The 20,254-nt window shown below is 39.0% G+C and overlaps 1 protein-coding gene across 4 annotated transcripts in view; it reads left to right on the top strand.

The window, feature by feature from the left end:
• PLCB4 (phospholipase C beta 4) overlaps positions 1–18,064 on the top strand; it is a 130,015-nt gene extending 111,951 nt beyond the window's left edge. For 2 of the 4 annotated variants that reach the window (XM_009810153.2, XM_009810154.2), the window contains 6 exons: positions 5,585–5,760; positions 10,436–10,537; positions 12,300–12,357; positions 12,779–12,865; positions 14,995–15,031; positions 17,847–18,064. In XM_009810153.2, the coding sequence (XP_009808455.1) occupies positions 5,585–5,760; positions 10,436–10,537; positions 12,300–12,357; positions 12,779–12,865; positions 14,995–15,031; positions 17,847–17,935 (549 nt within the window). In that variant the 3' untranslated portion in view covers positions 17,936–18,064. The remainder of the gene's footprint in view (positions 1–5,584; positions 5,761–10,435; positions 10,538–12,299; positions 12,358–12,778; positions 12,866–14,994; positions 15,032–17,846) is intronic. The other 2 variants (XM_009810156.2, XM_009810155.2) reach the window with 1 other exon arrangement.
• Positions 18,065–20,254: the final 2,190 nt, after the last annotated feature.

The following is a 20,254-nucleotide window of genomic DNA, read 5'->3' as shown; positions in this document are numbered from 1 at the left end:
GCTAAATACTTTCTCAAAATATATACATAAAGAAGTTTCTTTCTCATTTTTCCTCATTGTCACCATGGACAACGCTTGCTAGTCTGTCTCTTAGGGAAGGAGGAGTCCAAGTTGCTCTTGAACCAAATGCCTTCTTATTTCTATTATTTCTTTCTCCATTACTTAGTTGCATTTTTTTCTCCAGGGTGCTGGAGAATTAAAGTGCTCTGAGACTCAACCTCAGTTCATTTGAAAAAGCTATTCTCAAGCTGCGATTCATGACTCACATTGAGTTGCTTAGAGCTGCTTCCTCTATACTTCCATACCACTACTATGCTCACCAACTTCAGATTTCCTTTGAAAGTTTTATCTACCGCCTGTTGACATGCTTTCAAGTTTCTGAAAGATACTCAAACTAGAGGGAGGCAGGTACACTAGAAGACACATCCATGTACAAAATGATCTGGAAGGAGAAGAGTACAGGAGACTGACCACAGTACAGGAGAGTTACTGTAAAAGCTGAAACCTGTGAAAAGAATCAGACAAGTATAGAAAATACAAACAAAAGCAGCCACATCTTTGAAACTAGAATAAGGTCATTTCCATCTTTTCTTCTCCTAATTTTATACTTTGGTATTAATTATTTCATGTGGAGAAGATTTTGATTTTCTAAACAAGGTTTCTTTCTTGCTGCTGCCTGCTCAGCCAAAGGTGCAGTAAAATCCCCAGGAATAAAACCTTATCCCCCTATCTCCTTTTGCTATGAAATGTCCAGAACCATTTCCTTAAATAAAAGCAAATTTGTTGACAACTTAAAAAAAAGATAATTCATTAATTTCTTAGTGAAATAAACTCTGAGGAGCACTAGCTCCCTATCGTCCAGACGTAAGCTCCAAAACTCATTTGAAGTTATATTGTGTAGAAAAGTCTTTGCTGTGATCTCTGCTTCTCACCTGTGTCATCCAGAGTCTGGAGTTAAGAGGTGTGATTTGTACACAAGGGACATCCAAGTCTTCATTAATCTTCCAAATCCAATAAACTTGACTCATGTTTCCCCTTTCCACAAATGTATGCTGTTTCTGAGCTCTGTTCCTTTTAAAATCCTGCTTTCAAACTGGTTCCCTTCAATTTAATCCATACCTGGAAAATAGATTGATTTTTGTCCACTCCTGTGTCATGTTTTAAGATGACATTTTCAAAGGAGACTTAGATGTAAGGTCCTTTGAAATGCCAAGCCTCTGTGTGTCGGGTAATTCCTAAAGAACTCCTCTGCAAGTCATCTACCTCAATGGTTTTCTCTAGGTCAGTGATTTTCAATATCTTGCTCACTGTGGTTCCATCAAAATTGTCCAGATTAATTAGCAATTTTAGTATTCTCACAGACGACTTCTGTTTCAATTGCCATGTGTGGGCCCTTGAATTATTCCTTGAGATCATTTAAAGGTTTGCAAGCAACAGGTTGGAAAACAGTGCTGAAGACCGTAGGGAAATTAACTTTACTCCAAGGTGAAGGTAGGTGCAATTAAATTAGATTAAATTCTGAGATGCTGAATGCATTATGCTGATATAGTGGGAGTTGGATGAATTAACAGTTGTTCAGCATTTCTCAGCATTTGGCCCACTAATTTTGATAGCAGATTGTACCATAATTCAGCTTTAATTACAGCTCATGTCCTCTAGTGCAGCTCTGTGTCACAATGTGCATGTACACTTTTAGCACCAAAGAGACCTTTTCATCTACAAAAGTCGTCTTATCAAAGTCTTCCTGTCATGAGGAAACATCCGGCCCAAGTTTGGCGTAAAATATTTGAGATCTGAATGTCCCAATGTGTACTTCACACACAATTAACTTGGCAGATGCGAATTACTCCCCTACATTAGGAAAGTAGGTCCCAATATCAAGCAAGCAGAGGATGAAAAGAAAAAAAGGAAAGATTACTTCAAAGATTATTCCTGCTTGAACTTAGCGACTAAACAAACATCTTGCATATATGCTGTCTGAAAGAAAGTTCCTTATCAAGATTTTAATTAGTCTCTTAGGCCCAGTGTAGGAACAGATGAAAGGACAGGATTGCAAACACAGTCTGTAGAGCAGGAAAGAGAGAAGTTAGCTAATGTTTATTTTTCTTACCCTTTTGGATAAGCAACACTACCTTAATAGTGGAAAGTAGGACAAGAGCACAGCCCAGTGCAAATTAAATAGTCATTTTAACTATGATGCTAATAAATTGGAGAAAAGAAGGGATGTACACTGAATTTGCTGCAACTGAACTTTGAAGTGTATCACAGATCTGCAGCAAAATTGGATTTTCAGATGATTTAATGGTCTTGAGTTCTAAGGTTGTCTGAATCTGAGTCAAATTGGGTATTTCAAGTCTTGTAACTGGTGTTTGGCAAATCCCTTACATCCTTCTCATCAGGTTATGTCTTGCTCTACCTGAAATGAACCTTCTAACTTGCAGGATATTTAAGAAAATAAATCTTCCCTTTCTCTCCCACCCCTAGAGAAAAACTTGTTTTATGAGGAGCTGGACCTGCTTCTTAGACTGCATGCTGATTTTGAAATTAGTAGAACATCACTAGCGCATCTGTCCATGAACACAGGCAGGTGTTTTATGATTCTTTCTTCCTGTCTTCTCAGATTAAATACTTGAAGTACTGCCATGCTTAAGTCTCCTTGCAGGTTTCTTCTTTGGGAGTTGTAATCAGTGATCCTTACGGGTCCCTCCCAGCTCGAGATACTCTATGATTCTTCGGTCTCAGTGTACCTGAGGTATAGGATTTCTGCCCTCATGTTCCTCTGTAGCGTATAACATTCACCATTTAAAAACAATGATCACATTATTCATTTGCAATGGGCCCTTGAGTCTTTGTTTCTCTGCATTTGTTCAGGCTTTGTAAACGCTCTTTGCAGTGAAGTCACAAAATACTTGCTTTCACCATGGCTTCCGCTATTTATACACTTGCTTTGCTATTTTGTTAAGTTACAATTCTTTTTTTAGGCAAAGATTGTTTTGCATTTCCTCTACAGCATAAGGAGGCTTTAAATAAAAGCAAACTCTTTTTTGTTTACTGGAATGCCTGCCTGTCCTTTTAGGGCAATGTAAAACGCTCTTACTGTGACTAGGAATCAGATCTCATATGGCATATCCCCTGCACTTTCTAATACTTCAAATTAATCTGAAAGCCAGTCCTAAGTGGCAGACTGTATGGAAGAGTCGCACGGCAGCAAGCGGCGAAGGAGAACACATGGCCGGCTCTGTCACAGTTCCTGCTACAATTTTATTGATGTTTGAAAGGGGGCAGAGCCCGGTCAGAGCAGGAAGACAAACTGAATCACCAGTCTGTGTAAGGAACCACGTATTGGCTCCTGTGCCAAGCTGCGTGGTACACAGGTGTGATCTGCTGCTGGCGCTGCCTGCTTCCTGGGTCACATAATAGCACTTGTCTTTTTAAAATATTAATACTTTCTAACATTGTGCCCATAGAAGTTTTCGGAGCATGTGGTCCCTCTTCTGCTGTGGTCCAAATTACACCCAGTTACTCAGGACTTTGGATCTACCTGTACCTTTTTTCTCCAAATCATGGATGGAGCTGACTCCCCCTTGGAAACTCTGCAGTGAAAATAAATAAAGAAGAAATGGGTTTTCCTGAGAACTTCAGCCATGACTTACTTTTTGCTCCCATGAAGTCCACTCTAGGTCTCCCTGGGGGTTGATAAGCCAAGTGAGGTCACTACTGAGAGGAGATTCATGCAACCTAACTGAAGTGTCTAGTTGCTTGAGGCCCTGTAGGTATGAGAGAGGCATCTCCAGGCAGTGTTTAGGTGTGGTAAATCCTGCTTTGAAACTGCTCACCTTTTTGCATCAGCAATACAAGGAGCTTGGACTAACTTGGTCCTAACTTCAGTGCCTTAGGTGGGTGCTAGAGGTGAGCTGGACTGTCTGCCCCGCAACCTTTCAAAAACTCCATCTGAAAAGTGAGTGTCTTTTCCTTACCAACATCCAAGCGTTGATTTTGACCCTTTTTAAAATGGAATCCTCATGTTTTCCTGGCTCTGAAGGCAGTACTGGCTTATGAACATCTTATGAAAGATACTACTCCCACTAACTGCTCTGCATCCTGCAATGTATTTATCACTTCATAGTTGATAGGCTCCGGGTTAGTAGTACACTTACCCACATGCACAAAAAGAAGCATGGCTCATTTTGCTGGAGATACACTCACTCTTAAACACCCTGATGAATTAGGCCTATATTAGTTGTATCAGTCTCCTGCCTCAAAATGCTTTTGTTTTGTTCTGACAGCAGCAGAAAACTCCAGGTAGCTCTGTCAGCTGCTTCTGCCTCCAATCCTCCCTGTTTTCATAGGGGACCACTATTTAGTTAAATGCAAGTCTGGCTTTCGGGTAGTGGTAGTCACCCTGATCTGTTACAAAACTACTCACTTGTTTTTTTTTTCATTAGGAGTCCAGCTTTATTACACAACATGAGCTTTGTGTAGGAGGGCCTTCAGAGGAGCCTCCTCAGGGCAGAACGGAGGCTGGGGCTGTTAAGGTCCCCTCTTCTTTCACCATCATCAGTGTGTGCAGGAGAGTCTGTTCTGCATTATGCAGAGCCCACTTGTGGGCCCACACCTAAAATACTGGCATTGGTCTCTCGCTTTCTGAGCAATATGGTGGCAATTTTTGATTTGAAGGATAAGGTTTAGCTTACATGGAAGATGACCCAGATGCTTTTAGTTACCATAGTAGTAGTTGAAATGACTACCTGAAAATAGGTTTACTGTGAGGCATATTTTGTATCCCATTTATGGCAAAGTAGGATAGCTTGTCAAAATACCCAAAGATAATTATTAAAGGATAATAAAATACATCTTTCTATTAGCTTCTTTTCTAAATCATTGAGTGCAATATATTCTAATAAAAACAACTCTGGTGATTTAGACTTCTTCATATTGTCTCTTGGGAACTTTCCAAAACTTTAATCTCATTATTGTTATGAGTCTTGGGAGATAAGCAAGAGAAGAATACTTGTCAGATTCTCTGCTGACTTAATGAATATAAAACAAAGACACGTAGCCCATCTTCAGATTCAGGTTGTATTAAATACAGGATTTCTCTGTAAACTGACTGTGTTTGTAAAACTGTCTCCACAAAATCAAAGACTATATTTAAGCCCTCGGAGAAATCCTGCTCGCTAGGTTTTTTCTATGGTTAATTTCAATACTTCTAATATATATTTTTTTTCTTGGCAACCAAAAATGTGAAACCGTTTTATTACAAACTCGGTGTTAGAGAGGGTTTTAAAATAACAGTAGTACAATCAAGAGCATAAATGCAGGCAGTTTATTCAGGGCACTTTAGATAATAGAGTCCTAATCGTAGGGGTTGTTTTACCTCTGTTTTTGTAATACACTGTAGTGTCCTCAGTGGCTTTGTTGCTCTGTGAAGAAACTTCATTTGTGTAACTTCATTTTTCACAGTTCAGCTGCATTCTTTATAATCTTTTTTATGATTGTCTTTACACCATCTTCAGCAGCAGTAACAGTTGATCTCCTAGCCTAGCTGAGAACCTCTAGCAAAGCTGCTGTTCCTTCTCTACAGGTCAAAGAGATTGTGGCACAGCACACGAAAGAGTGGTCTGAGATGATCAATACGCACAGTGCCGAAGAGCAAGAAATCCGTGATTTACACTTGAACCAACAGTGTGAACTACTGAAGAAACTGCTGATTAATGCTCATGAACAACAAACCCAGCAACTAAAATTTTCACATGACAGGTGAGCAGGGCAGTGCCACCTGATATTAAGGGTTGGTTTATGTCTGCGTTGTATAATGGTTTAGTTTCTTGTGTTGATAGCTCCTGTACTGCTGCTGTCAAAGATACTGGGCTGTATGCATGGTAGAAGTACAAGAAGTGATCGTACAAGGTTTAGATAGATGCAGGAATGGGCTGCTTAGCTGGTTTAGATTATCTGAATTTCATTAAAGGCAGTGGAGGCGATGAAGCGGTGGCAGTTTGCATCAACTGTGGATGCTTAGACTTTACCCAGAACTTTGATTCAGAGGCTGGAAACTGAGAAGTATCGAATATGGAAATATCCTTGGGAGTTGCTAGCAGTTGTGAGCGCATGTGTTTAAAGCATTGGTGAAAGATCCATGAAAACTAGGATCATAAAAACAACGGGTAGCAGGGTAAGCTACATTAGACTGACATATTACCTTCATACAGTATCCTGCCGTAATCACTGGGAATATGGAAGATATGCATGACACTACTGTCTTGTTGCTTTTGTAATTAACCATCCTGCCCATTTGAAACAAAATAAAATTAAATACACATTGTATCCACAGTGTTAAAAATGGCAGTAAGTAGAGGAATATTTTTTTTATGCTATGCTCTATTATGTCAAGCAGCCTAAAAGCATATGAATGCGAAATGTGTGTACGTACATATATATTCATACATATATATATTCATATGTAATTGTCTTCAGCATCTTTCCCATAAAAAGCATGGGGAAAAAGGAATACATAAATCACATTTGAAGAAGGAATTGAAATGATTTTTTAAATTCCTGAGTGAAAAAACAGCTTATCTGTGCATCAGAGAGAACACATGCTGGGACCTGCAAGCTTTCCATCCAACAGAGAATTGTCCCAGCAAAAGGCTTTTAGTGAGCTCATCTTTATGTTAATCTCTGTGTTAACCCATGTATTCAAGCTGTCCTGCAATAAATACCCAGTCAAAAATGAGGTCCAAAATTTGTTAAATTATAATACAAATGCATCATTTGAAAGATTCTGGCCAGAGGAAGGTGCAGTCCTTGGTACTGTATCTCTAAATCATATCTGACTGCATCGGCCCAGGGAAATCCCATCACTTTGGTTTTGAGAGTCGTATTTTCTGTCCTGTTTGAAATTTGCTACAGTGCTTAGAAGGTGATTTACTAATGTATAGCCTGTTTGTGGAATAAGACTTTTTTTCCCCTCATCTTTTTGAAAGTAAGTTTTTGTTTTCTTTTGTGTATGTAAGTTCCTTACTCTCCTAGATTTGCTAAAGGCTGTCATTGTAGGCAGTTATTATAGCTACACTAGGACAAGGTTTGTTTGGGGTTTTTTTTTTTAAACTTTTTTCTCATAGTTTTTGTCTTTGGGTTTACAATTTACAATGTTTAAACAGCCCTATATTGTTTCTTGTAAGCGTTTCTTATATTCTTATTAATGGATCTTGCTCTCTTATTAGAAATCAGTTGTGTTCAGTCCATGTATTGTTCTATTTTCAGAGCTACTAAGAACCAGACCTCAAAATCTTCACCTTGATAAATACCAAGAACGTTTTCTTCTCAGCTGTCCTAGGAGTAACAACCTTCAAAATTCTTTCTGCTTTATTCATTGCAATTAGTGTGTTTCTGCTTATTTGGGAATTTGTGTGTAACCCCCAAATGGGCAGACTGGGGACTTTCCTGTTTAAAACAAATTTAAGACTGTGTCTGAATCTATTAATATTTCAGAAGAATTTGGAATGTGAAGTATTGAAATGTGAATAATACTGCCCAAAAATCATTTGTAAAGGTTTTTATAGACTGTATTGTGTGTAGGAATACATATGCATTTAATCTGTATAGGTGTATGTAATAGCCAAGAGACAACCCAGGTAACCATAGGAAAAAAAGGATCTATCTGACAGCAGTGTGGGAGGTAGACCATGCCCTCAGCGTGCTGTTCTTGCCGCTTCCCTCTCTGTGAGCCGAGGTAATGAGTTAGATATCACAACAGAGGACACAGGGCTAGTAGGAAAGATCAGCAATCTAAAATGATGTAGTTATCTGCTGTAGGGTAGATACTTCCCTTCCACGTGCAGTACAAAAAGCAATTACAGTCTGTGCTTTGAGCTCATTTGAAAGCAAAGCAGAAGACAGCGGGTACTACTAAAAATCTGAGGCTTCTGGAACTCCAGGGGTGCTGTGCCCCTGCCACTCCAGACTGCGTTAGCTTGACTGACTTGGATGTAGTGAGTTTGCAGCATTTCAGAAACTGGGGACATGAAGCTGTTATTCGCAAACACCATGTGCCCCAGATAAAATAACGAGAGAGGAAGAAAAATTTGGGGGGGGTGGGTGGTGGTGGTGTTTAATAGAATAAGAGATTTCTAGTCATTTAAACAATACTGGTGACATAAAATAACATGTTAATGCACTTTAATGTCATCTAAATATATGTATAAATTCCAAGGACAGACTTACATGCTTGAAGTTAAGTATCCCTTTAAAAGACATGTTTTTATAAATTTTCAGAGTTGCAGTCATATGATACAGTAGGTGATCAGCAGTTAAATCCTGCAGTGCACGTGGCATGTTTTTCGGAGTCCTTTTTTTCTTTACCATCCTGGCTTATCTCCTTCTTCCAATTAACTCTGGCTACAGGCGTCAGCGCTGCTTGTGAGCGGGAGGGAGTTCTGGAATGGTGGCGTAGCACCGCCAGCCAGGGCAGCACGGGCTGAACTTGAGACTTGATGTGAAGCCCCACGCTGGGTGGTTGAGCGGTGAACTGACGCTAAAACTTTGACCCTGTCTTTGAGAAGCGCTGTTTTATAAAAAAGGAACAGTCCTTACAAGTGCTTCTTGGTGATATTAAAAGGAAGATAAGATTTTTCATTTCTTCTGTAAATAATACCTTTTATTTCTTGCAAGCGGTGAAACCCAATACACCCAGAAAGACCCAACAGCAGTGCAACTCAGAGCCAGATTATCGTTCACAGAATAGAGAAGCAGTTGCATATAGAGGTGTTGGCTCTTTCAGCCATATCCATGGCCAAAGCCTCATTTTGAAATCATCAGTGATGCACAGTAGTCCTCTAATCCTCTTAACTTCTTTCACTCTAAAATTATATCTGATGCAAATAGGCTAAATCAGTTTGAACACCTACACTTAATTTTTTTCATATCCTTGAGCACAGTAACAAAAATAAATTATTTCAGTACTGCTCTTAAGATAGTGTGATTGAAAATCACTTCAAATTCAGTATAGAAAATAAAAGGTTTTATTTGGAGAAAGGACTGTTGGAATAAAATGTGCTCTCCACAAAATGTTTTTTAGAACCCAGTCTAATTTTTGCTGTGATACCACTGCTTTTAAATCTGTATTCAGGAAATGTTTCACCTTATGAACTCGTGGAGGGAAAAAAGGCACTGCATTTCTTTAACAAAACTTTTAAACTGTGGAAAATGTAAGTCATGGAACAAAGTTTCCTTGTGCTACTGAATGATTAATGTCTTTTAGAGATGAAAGAAAGCTAAAAAAGATTCAGTGACAGCATTTCATTAAATTAAGCACTCTGTGCCACACCCCTCCTCTTCTGTGCATACAAAATACTTAGAATTTTGGGTTAATAAGTACAATAATTGTTTAGCGCTCAACTTAAGATCATGTCCAGAAAAAGAGACTAAGGCACTGCCTTGGCTTGCAATGGGTAACTTCTAGATGCTTATGCACTACTGGGGACTTAATTCGCTGCCTAATTTCCATATATAATTTGTGTTTAAATAAGCACTTAAGATCAGGAGCTGCAAGAGCTGGCATGCTAAGCAGGCAGAAAGCAAGAGCTAGCCTTCAGGGACGGCCTTTTTGGAGCTTGGCTGGCTCACGTGCGATGGAAAGCCTTCTGCTCACTCACAGTTCATAGCCATTCCTGAAAGTCAGCATCTGTGCTGTTACTCCCAACAAAGAATCACGATCTCTTCTTTGTTTTAAAACAACAGGATATTTGTTTACTTCTTTTCTGTTTTCCTACTACACTGGCTGAAACACTGAAGAGGTTTTCCACCTCCCAAGTCAAACCATACCACTCAGGACATTACCCCTGGAAGGTGACTGCCACCCTCCTGTTAAAGCTATCTTGTTTCACACAAAAGGCTACAAGGTTCACGGGGCCAGAAGGAGAAACCAAACACAAGTCTGAGCATGGTCTAAACCCCAGGGCTCTTTCCAGGCCCAGAGTAGAAGTCTTAAAAGGACGTCTGTCAGCTCATCCCACAACTAGGAAATATTATTACTGTGCGTATTGCAGTCATGCTCTGAGTGCAGGATCTGTTAATTTTTTTAGGCCCTTTTAAAAGACATATTTCATTTTCTAAATGGCTGATAGTAGCTCATACTCAGACAACTCATATGCTAGGGGAAAAAGAGTATTTTATACACTCTTATAACATTCAAAATGTAAAAATGCTTTCAACTGATCTTTCAGATTATATTCTCTGGAACAAATGGAGATTTCGGAATGCTTGCTCAAATTGTGCAAAGTATACCCAAAGGACGGCAATTTTCATGTTTTTTTCTTTCCTCTTCCATAGTGCTTCAAGGACAAAATTAACCACAGTGTAGAGTAATATCAGGAAACCAACCTCAACAACAATTGCATCTTAGGCATTAATGACTTTGTTTGGTTTTGCCTAGGGAAAGCAAGGAAATGCGTGCCAACCAGGCTAAAATATCTATGGAGAACAGCAAAGCCATAAGCCAAGATAAATCTATCAAAAATAAAGCTGAAAGAGAGAGGTAAGTATCAGATCTGCCTTTTTGAGAAGGGAAGAATGCTGTCAAAGGCTGACAAGTGAACTTGTGGATTAATTCTATTAAAACCATGCTTTTATGTATGGAAACAATATCTAATGACTGTGCTGAATATATTTTAGATGACCATTTTAGGAAAAATGTTGCTTTTCTTATATTTATCCTTTTAATAAATGTAATGCGCTAATCAGGGAAATAAAAAGGTTCTTAACTTCATACTCATCAGCTATGACTGACCCCTGTAGGTCTATTCACACTATTAAATTGAAACACATCTGTAAGAGTTTTAATGATTGTTCTTAAAGTGCATTATATTTTTTTGCTGTTGCTTTTTAAATGAAATGAGGGCTGTACTGAAAAGGGAGTCTGAGGCTTGGTTCTAGCTGGAGTTAGAATAACTGGAGCGTCAGCATCACTAAAAACACAGGAGGTGGTCCCAGTGAAAGGCTTTCTCCCTCATCTGCTGATAACATGGAGGAGAGGTGGAGCAGGAGGAAGGATTACTGAAAGTGATGATAATCAGAGGAGAGCGTGATGGAAGATAGGAGTGAAGAAGCAGGAGAGGTACTCCACAACAGCACACGTGTTGCTTCTCCATTCATGAACTGAACTGCAGCTATCTCTCTCTCGTTACGTGCTGGCTTTGGAGACCTGGCCGGCATCCAGGCTCAGCAAACCAAGGGCACTGCTGCACTTGCAAAAGTGGGTTATTCACAGCACGTTTGGGGATGACAGCCTTAATTGACTTGAGATACTAGAGAGATACTTGCCAGTACCAGCTACGAGACTTTTTGGAGGATTGATCTGCATTATAGCTATTTTAAGTTTCTTCTATTTATCCTAAAAGTTTCCAGATAAATAGATAAAAGCAGAGTCTACATGATGATGTCTCATAAGCCTTCAGGGTTTCCCTTCTCTTTGGGCTTGCCATCTGGCTCGTTCTTTCCTCTTCCACATTCCCTCCTTGGCACTGGGCTATTTTGGTCAAAAGGCTTGAGCTTGTTCCCACTGGACTAAGTCCCTTGAGTGTTAGAGACTCATAGCTCATAGGAAGACAAGTTGTCAGAGCCCTTGGTAACTGTATGCTTTGTTAACGCAAGACCTCCACTAATGACTCTCAGATAAATCTGTTCCCAGATTTGAAAGCGGTCTGAATGCAGTTCTGGTTTTCAGGCTTTGCGATTAGTCTGATTCAGCTCTTTGAACTATTTTTGGTATATTTCATGACGGAAATCTTAGGAAGAGACACATTGCAGTTAGGTATTTTACGTAAATATTAATTATATACTTATCTTTTTGCTTAAATAACAGCTTTAAGAACCTTACAGCACTGGTAAGCTGTAACTTTACTTATGATCATCAGATGATTTATCCATTAGCACTGTTAAAAAATGTAGCACTTTTATATACCAAAATGAATTGAGAGCAGACTGCAGTCAGGGGTACATAAATGAATTAAACATTTTTTTAAGTTCTGTCCACCACTCTTCAGTAAGGGAAAAAGCAAACTTTATTCATAACAGTCTTGGTCCTTCCCACCCATCCCCCCAAGTCTTCAATCATACTGTCAGTGTACTTGGAAACCTTTAAGTGTAAAGGCGCACAGCCAGAGGAGTGTACAATTTGCCGTTAGTCCCACATGGTACCGATAATCAGAAACCAAAATATACCTTATGAGTTTGTGTTTCTCTCTGTTGGGTTTCTTTTGTTCCAATGAGTCTTCATGGACAACGTTTGCATTTTTTAGGCGAGTCAGAGAACTGAACAGCAGCAACACAAAAAAGTTCCTGGAAGAGAGAAAAAGGGTAACTATAACCTTGACAAAGTCACTGGGCACTATTCCTGGATATTCATTTTTATTTCTCTGTGATGAGAATCCAGCTCTAGTAAACAAACAGATGTTTGTCCTTGCTTTGTTCCACATACTTGTAGTGTAAAAGATCTAACATCTGTATAAGAGGAAGCTGTTTTAAATTAACAAAATTACTATTCATTGTTCTGTATTTGCTACTTTTATGTGGTATATATTATATATGTAATACATATAATATACATACTATAATAACAGCTCTTCTTAAGATTGGGTGATACAATAGGCCTCCTGTGACATTTTGTGCCATCCAAATGGGGCAAGACAGTGTATATATGTGTATGTTTCAAGTAAGCTTTTATTTTGCTTGTTAATAATGTGTTACATTTCCCCTCATTATTTTCTCTTGCTTACAGCTGGCAATGAAGCAGTCAAAGGAGATGGATCAGTTGAAAAAAGTTCAGCTTGAGCATTTGGAAGTCTTGGAGAAGCAGAATGAGCAGGTATCTTATTTTAAAGGCTTAAAAGAAAAGCAAGCTAGTGAAAACAGTAACCAGAATCAGGCTGAGTAGAATGCTTCTGAATGTAAGTCATTACCAAGCTTGGAAAAATGACCTTGTTCATGGTCACTCACCTACTTGGGGAATTAAAATGAAGAGGTGAGGTGACTTAAATACTGATACAGAACCAAAATTGTTTCAGATAAGCATGTGAAAGCTAGACTGCTTAGCCAGAGTCTGTCCTTTCAGCTGCTTGGCCACGTTGACACTCATTAGCTTGATATGACAGTCATAAAAGGCCCAGCATATCCATTTTAATTACTCCCAAAAGGTACCTCAAGCAAATCTGTTTCCTTCGTTTTCGAACTTGCATTTCTAGTGCTGATTGGAAAATAGAGGTGAAACGTGCCACAGAGCACCTCTGAACTCTAAGAGACAGTTAGTTTGGACTGAATTCTGGAGATGTATAGTAGCATGGGGACTTTTATCTCTACTAGTACACCCTTTCCTAATTAAAGCTTATTATTTTCTGCTAGTTTATAAGCTTTTTTTATAATTGAAAAACTACTTGGCAAGGAAAGGAAAATTGTAATCTTATTTCTGGTAGGAGCAATGCGATGTTCTGAGCAGTTCCCTTGCTGAAGGGTTGAGCCAGCAGAGCTGTAATAATTGCGCGGACTTGCAGTACTGCATTTACACAAATGTAACCTGCAAGGGGAATATACTCAGCAGCTCAGTGAGATGAGAGAGAAGGGGTGCATTTAATACCCATTACTTTCAAGGGTTATGTACTTACTTCCTTATTAAATGTTCAGAACTTGAACTCTCTGGCAGACATTATAGTCTGAATTAAAGCCATCTTACAGAGCGAGAAGGAAGAGAAGAGTACGTGCAAATCAAGGATTTCCACTGTCAGGAGAGAGTCCTACAGCCCCAAAAGCCACAGCCTGGTTAACTTCCAGGGAGTGACAGCATGTAGGACTGCAGGCAGCTACTGCCACCGAGCCCCAGCCACCGTGGCTGTCTTCTGATCATCCCACCTCCCTTCTGGGCAGCAACCAAAATTCCTAGTCTGTTCCCTCACAGGGTTTCTGTAGATGCCGTCTCCAGCATCCAGCACGAGTGGATCTGTCAGTCAGTCTGCTCCTGAGCAATAGCTGCACATAATCAAGAGGCAGGGGAGGCAGGCACCCGGGGGAGGCAGTTGGGCTACAGCAGATCTGTGGCGTCACTGTAGAAAGCATGACAGAGAACGCCCTGTAAACTCTGCTAGTTGACAAAAAATGATGGGCTTGATCCAGAGATAGGCATCATCAGTGGTTACATTCCATTGGCTTCAGAGGGCTTTGGATCCATTTTTTTAAAATGTAAGGAAAAGAGGGAATGATTATAGTTGTGCTTTTAACCACAACACAATAAACACCTTATGTGTAAGGGAGGGATGTTGCTGGGAAGTAAGTGTGAGTCAGTAAAGGAGTCACCTCTTTCGACAGTTAGGAGATACTTACCTCACCTGGGGTTACAGCTTCTGCTGCCGAGAGATGCTGACAGCCTACATGAGCTTGCTCGTACTCCATTTCAGTGCAGAGAGAAAGTTGGCTTAAATCATCAGTGATTAAATGGAGTAAGATCATTCAGGTGCTGGTTATCACTTGTGTGGGCATATGGTGGCCTCTGCCACTGGCGTAGTCCTTAACAGCTTTTTAACTCAGCCTAATTTGATCCATCAGAGCATGTATTTTCATACCCGCTGTTCTGACCACTTCCTTTTAGCCCCAAAAGTGCACGAGTGCAAACCCGCAGCTGGGTCTGGTTTCGTTGTATACACTTTGATGTATGAAAGCTAGTTGGATCAACATAAAGGTGGTATTTGTTTAATGAGAATTTCAAAACATGATTTTTTTTATTCCTGATCAAACAAGAGAAGAATTTTTTCATACAAATATACAATGTACAAAGTTAGAATTGTGGGTGGAAACAACCTTCAATACAAACTGTTACGAATTTAAATTTGTTTTGGTTTATGTATGTTTTTCTTGCATTAATTTTTCAATCTCACTTCAGTTTTCATTCATTTAATTTGTTTCTTGTTGTATTACTCAATTTTGACATTATTATTTTTGTACAAACAGCTTTTGAAATCCTGTCATGCAGTGTCTCAAACACAAGGTAGGATGGACGTATAATAAGCAAACTATTATTTCAGTGTGCTTTCCTTCTAAATTAAATCATTCTCATTGGAGCCCTCCTTGTAAATGCAACCATTGGGAAGTACCATTGACATAGTGAACACAACGTTAAGCTTGTTTGCACACAGATATTTGAGCCTGACACAGTATTAACAGTTTTTTGTGCTTTAGCATCTCAAATTCAGATGCATATGAACAGTGATGTGCAGAGGAAATATTTAGAGATGAGCTTGTATTGTACATTAGCTGTCGTTACTGAAAGATACGCTTAGAGTTCCAAACTGTGTCTGGGAGAAGTGTCTATTGATCTAAGAAAACTATTTTAGTGTTAACATACGTATGATTAATTGCTCTGGCTGATAGACAGACAAAGAGTATCCACATACATCTATTTGGTAATAAAATAAGTAATTCCACATTAAGAATAGCAAAATATAGTATAGATGGCTAGAAATAGCTTTTCAGTGCCTGAAGAAGAGAGGCTTCCAGCACTTCAAAATTCACTTTAAAATCCAACACATTACAAGGTGTGGCAATTACACTTACCATGTGGCTGTGCTGCTGTGGCTTCCTAAATAATCATTACTCACAAGAAATCTCTATTAACCCTTGTCTTACCAAGGGAAATAGTTGTATTAGGCTTGAGCATCCGATTGTACAGTATTGCCTGGTCTGAATTATTTTCTTGAATTGGTAATGTACTTGGATCTTGCATCACTGAGTCTGACAGCACCCGCTTTAACAACATTTATTTATAGACATATAATAAGGAAAAAAAAGGATTCATTAGGCTAAGGAAAAAAATATATTCTGTTACTGTATATGGTTCTTAGCCTGTCTTAGGTCTCGCTAGAGAGCAAGCATCTTGAAAGCAGAGTCCATTACCTGCCACTCACTTCATGAATTCACTGTAGCTTCAACACTGCCTTCCGGAAGGCTCGTCTTCAAGTGTTGTGTTTGTGTGTTCACGTCAGAATGCACTGTCTGAACCAGCCTCAGACTGCCGAAAATGGGCATCCTGGTCCTATGCTAATGTGTTCTTTGAAACCAAGTTATCGCTAAAATAATTCCATACGCCATAAATTGGCATGCAGAATATCTATAGGACAATATGTGCCAGTAGTTAAGTCACAAGCTTAAAACATGAAATATGTGAGTCACTAAAAATCAAACACAGGGTTTTGGTTTATCTGGAATTTCATTTCACACACAGGCAAAATCCAGCCAACATTTCAGAAGAGGTTGTACATATTGATTTGTTTATTGTGTTTCCATATTTTCATGTTAAAATTATTTCTTCATTACTTTCAAGCTTTTAACTCATTTAAATGGAGAGTGTTGATTAATTTTTAATCATATTTATGACAGTTGCTTTGCTATTATCATAATTACTTTTTTTCCCAAGATGATGATGATGATTATGAAAGTACAGGGCTACATTTTTCAAGAAGGCACATATATCACATCTGCACAAACCCACATTTACCTTGCAAAATTAATAGCTGTGCATCTCATTACTTTAGATCTACATCTGCCCATTTTCGCATATGCAAATATGTGTTTGCACGTCCAGAATAGGTGACTCCTTAAGTAGGAGCTTGTATAGCAAAGTTCCCTGTCTAAGCAACATTTACAACTTTTTAAGGTACATAGTTCACGCAAATCAAGTCCAGTAACCATTCTTCCCTGCATGATGGACACAAAGCAGTTACACACCAAAGCAAATAGGAGCTTGGTTTGCCTCTTCCTAAACCTGTCCTAATCCTTGGGAGCTTGGTTGTAAAGATAGGTGGGTTGGCTTGCCCTCTGGGTCAACTTACTCAGTCCTTTGGGTTACGGATTGAAATAACTTCCCAGACTGAGAGCCCTCAGAGAAATGAAGAGATGGTGATTCCCACTTCCTTTAAACTGCAGTTTCAAACCAAAGCACAACTTCTAACCTGTAACTGAGCCACAGGAGGAGTAAGTGTGCGTGTATGCACCTCTGTGAGAGGGAGGGAGAAAGAGAGGGAGAGGGAAGGGAATTTAAAAAGCTCTCTCCAAGCAGGGGATTCCCAGGCCAGTTACCATTTATATACAGTGCTTTAACTCTGCTTGCAAAGCCCGAGGTATGCAGAGTTTGTAGCGAGATCTGGCATACGTTCATTGCTGCGTTCTGCACAACGCATTCGGATACAGTTTCAGGTGGATTCAGTGTGTGTAATCCCACGGAGCATATAGCAGTAGTCTAATCCTGAGGTGAAAAACTCCACGTAGGTAATGAATAAGGATCTCCAGGCCGGATGGAGATTATTTTTAAAAAAATACTATTTAAAAAATCTTGCCTACTTGCAAGGAAGATGTTACACTGATGGATTTTTGTCATTCAGTCTCTTTATGAAAGAAACGAGTCCAGATCTCTAAACTCTCTAAACATTCCAGTACGTAAGACATCGCAGTACTTGCAGCGAACCACGCATTCCAAAAGACATTTCCTAGTAGGAGAAACAGTTGAATTGGCATCTGCCTAGTCCTCTTCCCCAAAATTGGGATTTTGCATTTTGCCATACACTTCTTCAGAAAGTCAACCCATGAGTCTTAGAATAGGATCAAAAATATTTTCCAAGAATTTGTAGACATAAGAATTATGTCTGATTTTGAAAACAGAATGACACTGGGGGGTAAACATAATGTTACTACATATATCTTCAGTGTGTTTTGCCTGTATTTCACTTAGACACTATCATAAAAAACACATGCTTCATTTTGAACAAAAGGTCTAATGCAATGCTTCATGCGGTTATTTTGGATTGCAGGCAAAGGAGATGCAGCAGATGGTGAAGCTGGAAGCAGAGATGGATCGCAGGCCAGCAACAGTGGTCTAAAGCCTCAACAAGCAAACTGAAGTGAGAGAACACAGCATCCTTAAAATGAGAGCAAAATTCAAAATAACGTTGCTGAGGTTGAAAAGTGGGCTTTTTTCTTTTTCGTTTTGTTTTGTTTTGCGGGGGTGGTTTGGGGTTTTTTTTGTTTTTAGTATATAAAGCGTAGCTACGGACCACCAAGTCTTAAGGTTTGCATTATTTCTTTTTTAACACTGGGCACTGAATTTCCTTTGTTGGTTTTCCATGATAAGAATTTCCTTTGTTCAGAAAAACACTGATTGGAAGATGAAGGCAGTTTTTAAAGCCAGTCCTGTATTCCTTTCTGTATCTCAACAGGCAGCTTGCCTGCATCAGAATTACACAATCGGAGCCTTGAAACACAACAGATATTTTTAACATCATCTCAAACGGCAACAAAGCTGTAGTCAAGTCATGTTATTTACCATTTGTGTTCTCATGTGTGATATATTGCGTAGAAACCCCATGCTGCCAGATCCCGACAAGCAACAACTCGTCAGATGCTCGGCACCTGATGTCATCGAGCCCACTGAACTGGATCTTCTGCTAAGTCACCGTAATAATCAGTATAGTAAGGAGTTGAGTTTGGGCAATTTTAAATTATATTTCAAAGTATTTTTCAGGCAGGAGACAGTAGGCAGTTGAAAGTTAACTGCGTATATTCAAAAGTACTATATGTACAAAGTCATCGTCCAAATTCATCAACTGTAACAGTAACTTGACAGGATATTTCAGCAGTCCAATGATGTCATTCACAAGTGCCATATCAACTCTATCACGTCTGAAAGAAGCCGATATCCTGTAGAAGTTACTGCAATGGTTAGCGTGAGGGAAATACAGTGTATTTGTGCCAAAACTGATGAGTGCTCTAAGGAATTACATATTAGGCACTTTAAGAAAAGTTTACATCCTACATTGCTTGTATAGAAATTGCATTTTGATCCTGCTGCGGCAGATCCCAGATATTACAGTTCATTGTAACTTAAAGATTGTTTAAATGGCTTTTGGCAAAAAGTTTGTAACTGTGAAAATGTAAAAAGTATTTATACACTTCAGAATCACAACATTGTAGAAAATCACATACATGTTGCCACGTGATAAAATTAGTAAACCGAAATGCTAAGAGTATGTTTGCATGTGATACAAATGCTACTAAGACTGTAATGCCTACTATATGACCACAGTCATTCTCCTAGCTGGTAAATACTGAATAAATGTATGGCACAGAATATTGTTTGATTAATTACAAAGACTTTTAGCATAACAAGGTCTCTATATATATGTGTGTATATTAATTACGTGGGCATTCTTGATACTTGTAGTAAAAGAAAAGTACATAACTAATTTAATTTTACACAGAAGTATTTATGCAGATTTTCAGAATTTCATATCAGGAGTAATCTTTTTATGTCCATTAGAGATAAAACCAATTTGCTAATGTGTTAATTTGCATGTTTCCAGCGCTTGCTGTAGTTATATTGCAAAACAATGCATGTAAGCGTTCGGCTTGGAATTTGTCCATGCTGCCAATTCAAAGATGACTGCATGGAAAACTGGTAGTTTAGAACAAATCAGATTCCTGATTTCAATGTACTAAGCACCAATTACTTTGTTGTATATGCTTGTACAAACAAATTCTACATATTCCTATAAACAGAATAAATGAAAAGAGATAATTATGTTATTGTCAGTCCTGAGATGAAACTTTCAACTTCTCTAATAAAAACCTTAAAAATTCAAAACCTTTAGTTTTGACTGTAGTGAATTGTAGGGGGTGGTGGTATTATTACTTAGACATTTTTAGTAAGTTGTATTTCCTGTAAAAATGTGCATAGTGTAAATATATTTCTATCACAGCTTATTTATTCAAAGGAGTCTTATTTCTTTTAAGTGATAGAAGAATTGTGCAGCACTGGTCCTCGCAGCACTACAGAACTACCCGAGTACAGTGTAGCAGCACTACCTTGAGATGCAGCAACCCGAGTACAGTATAGCAGCACTACCTTGAGAATGCAGCTGAGACAGAGGTCAGTGAAGTCTTTAGGTGTTCAAGGCAGGATTTAAACAAACGTGTGATGCCTATTCAGAATTCCCATTCTGGTGGGACTTACGGAGGCATCTCCAGCTCCTTATGATCTGTAATGTTACAGAGACAAGTTGTGTGTGCCTGCACTACTGGGAGCAGCTCTCTAAGCTTGGCTGGTCCTCGAGCGCCGGAGAGAGGCAGCCAGGAGCAGCAGCAGTCTCAGACTATGCTGAACAGGATCCGGCAACTCAAAAAAGGCAGTGATTTTTAATATATATATATATAAAAAAATTTT

Source organism: Gavia stellata, chromosome 23, assembly GCF_030936135.1.
Source record: "Gavia stellata isolate bGavSte3 chromosome 23, bGavSte3.hap2, whole genome shotgun sequence".
NCBI lineage: Eukaryota > Metazoa > Chordata > Aves > Gaviiformes > Gaviidae > Gavia > Gavia stellata.
Note: the sequence above shows the minus strand (reverse complement) of the source record. Positions and strands in the feature narration are given on the sequence as shown.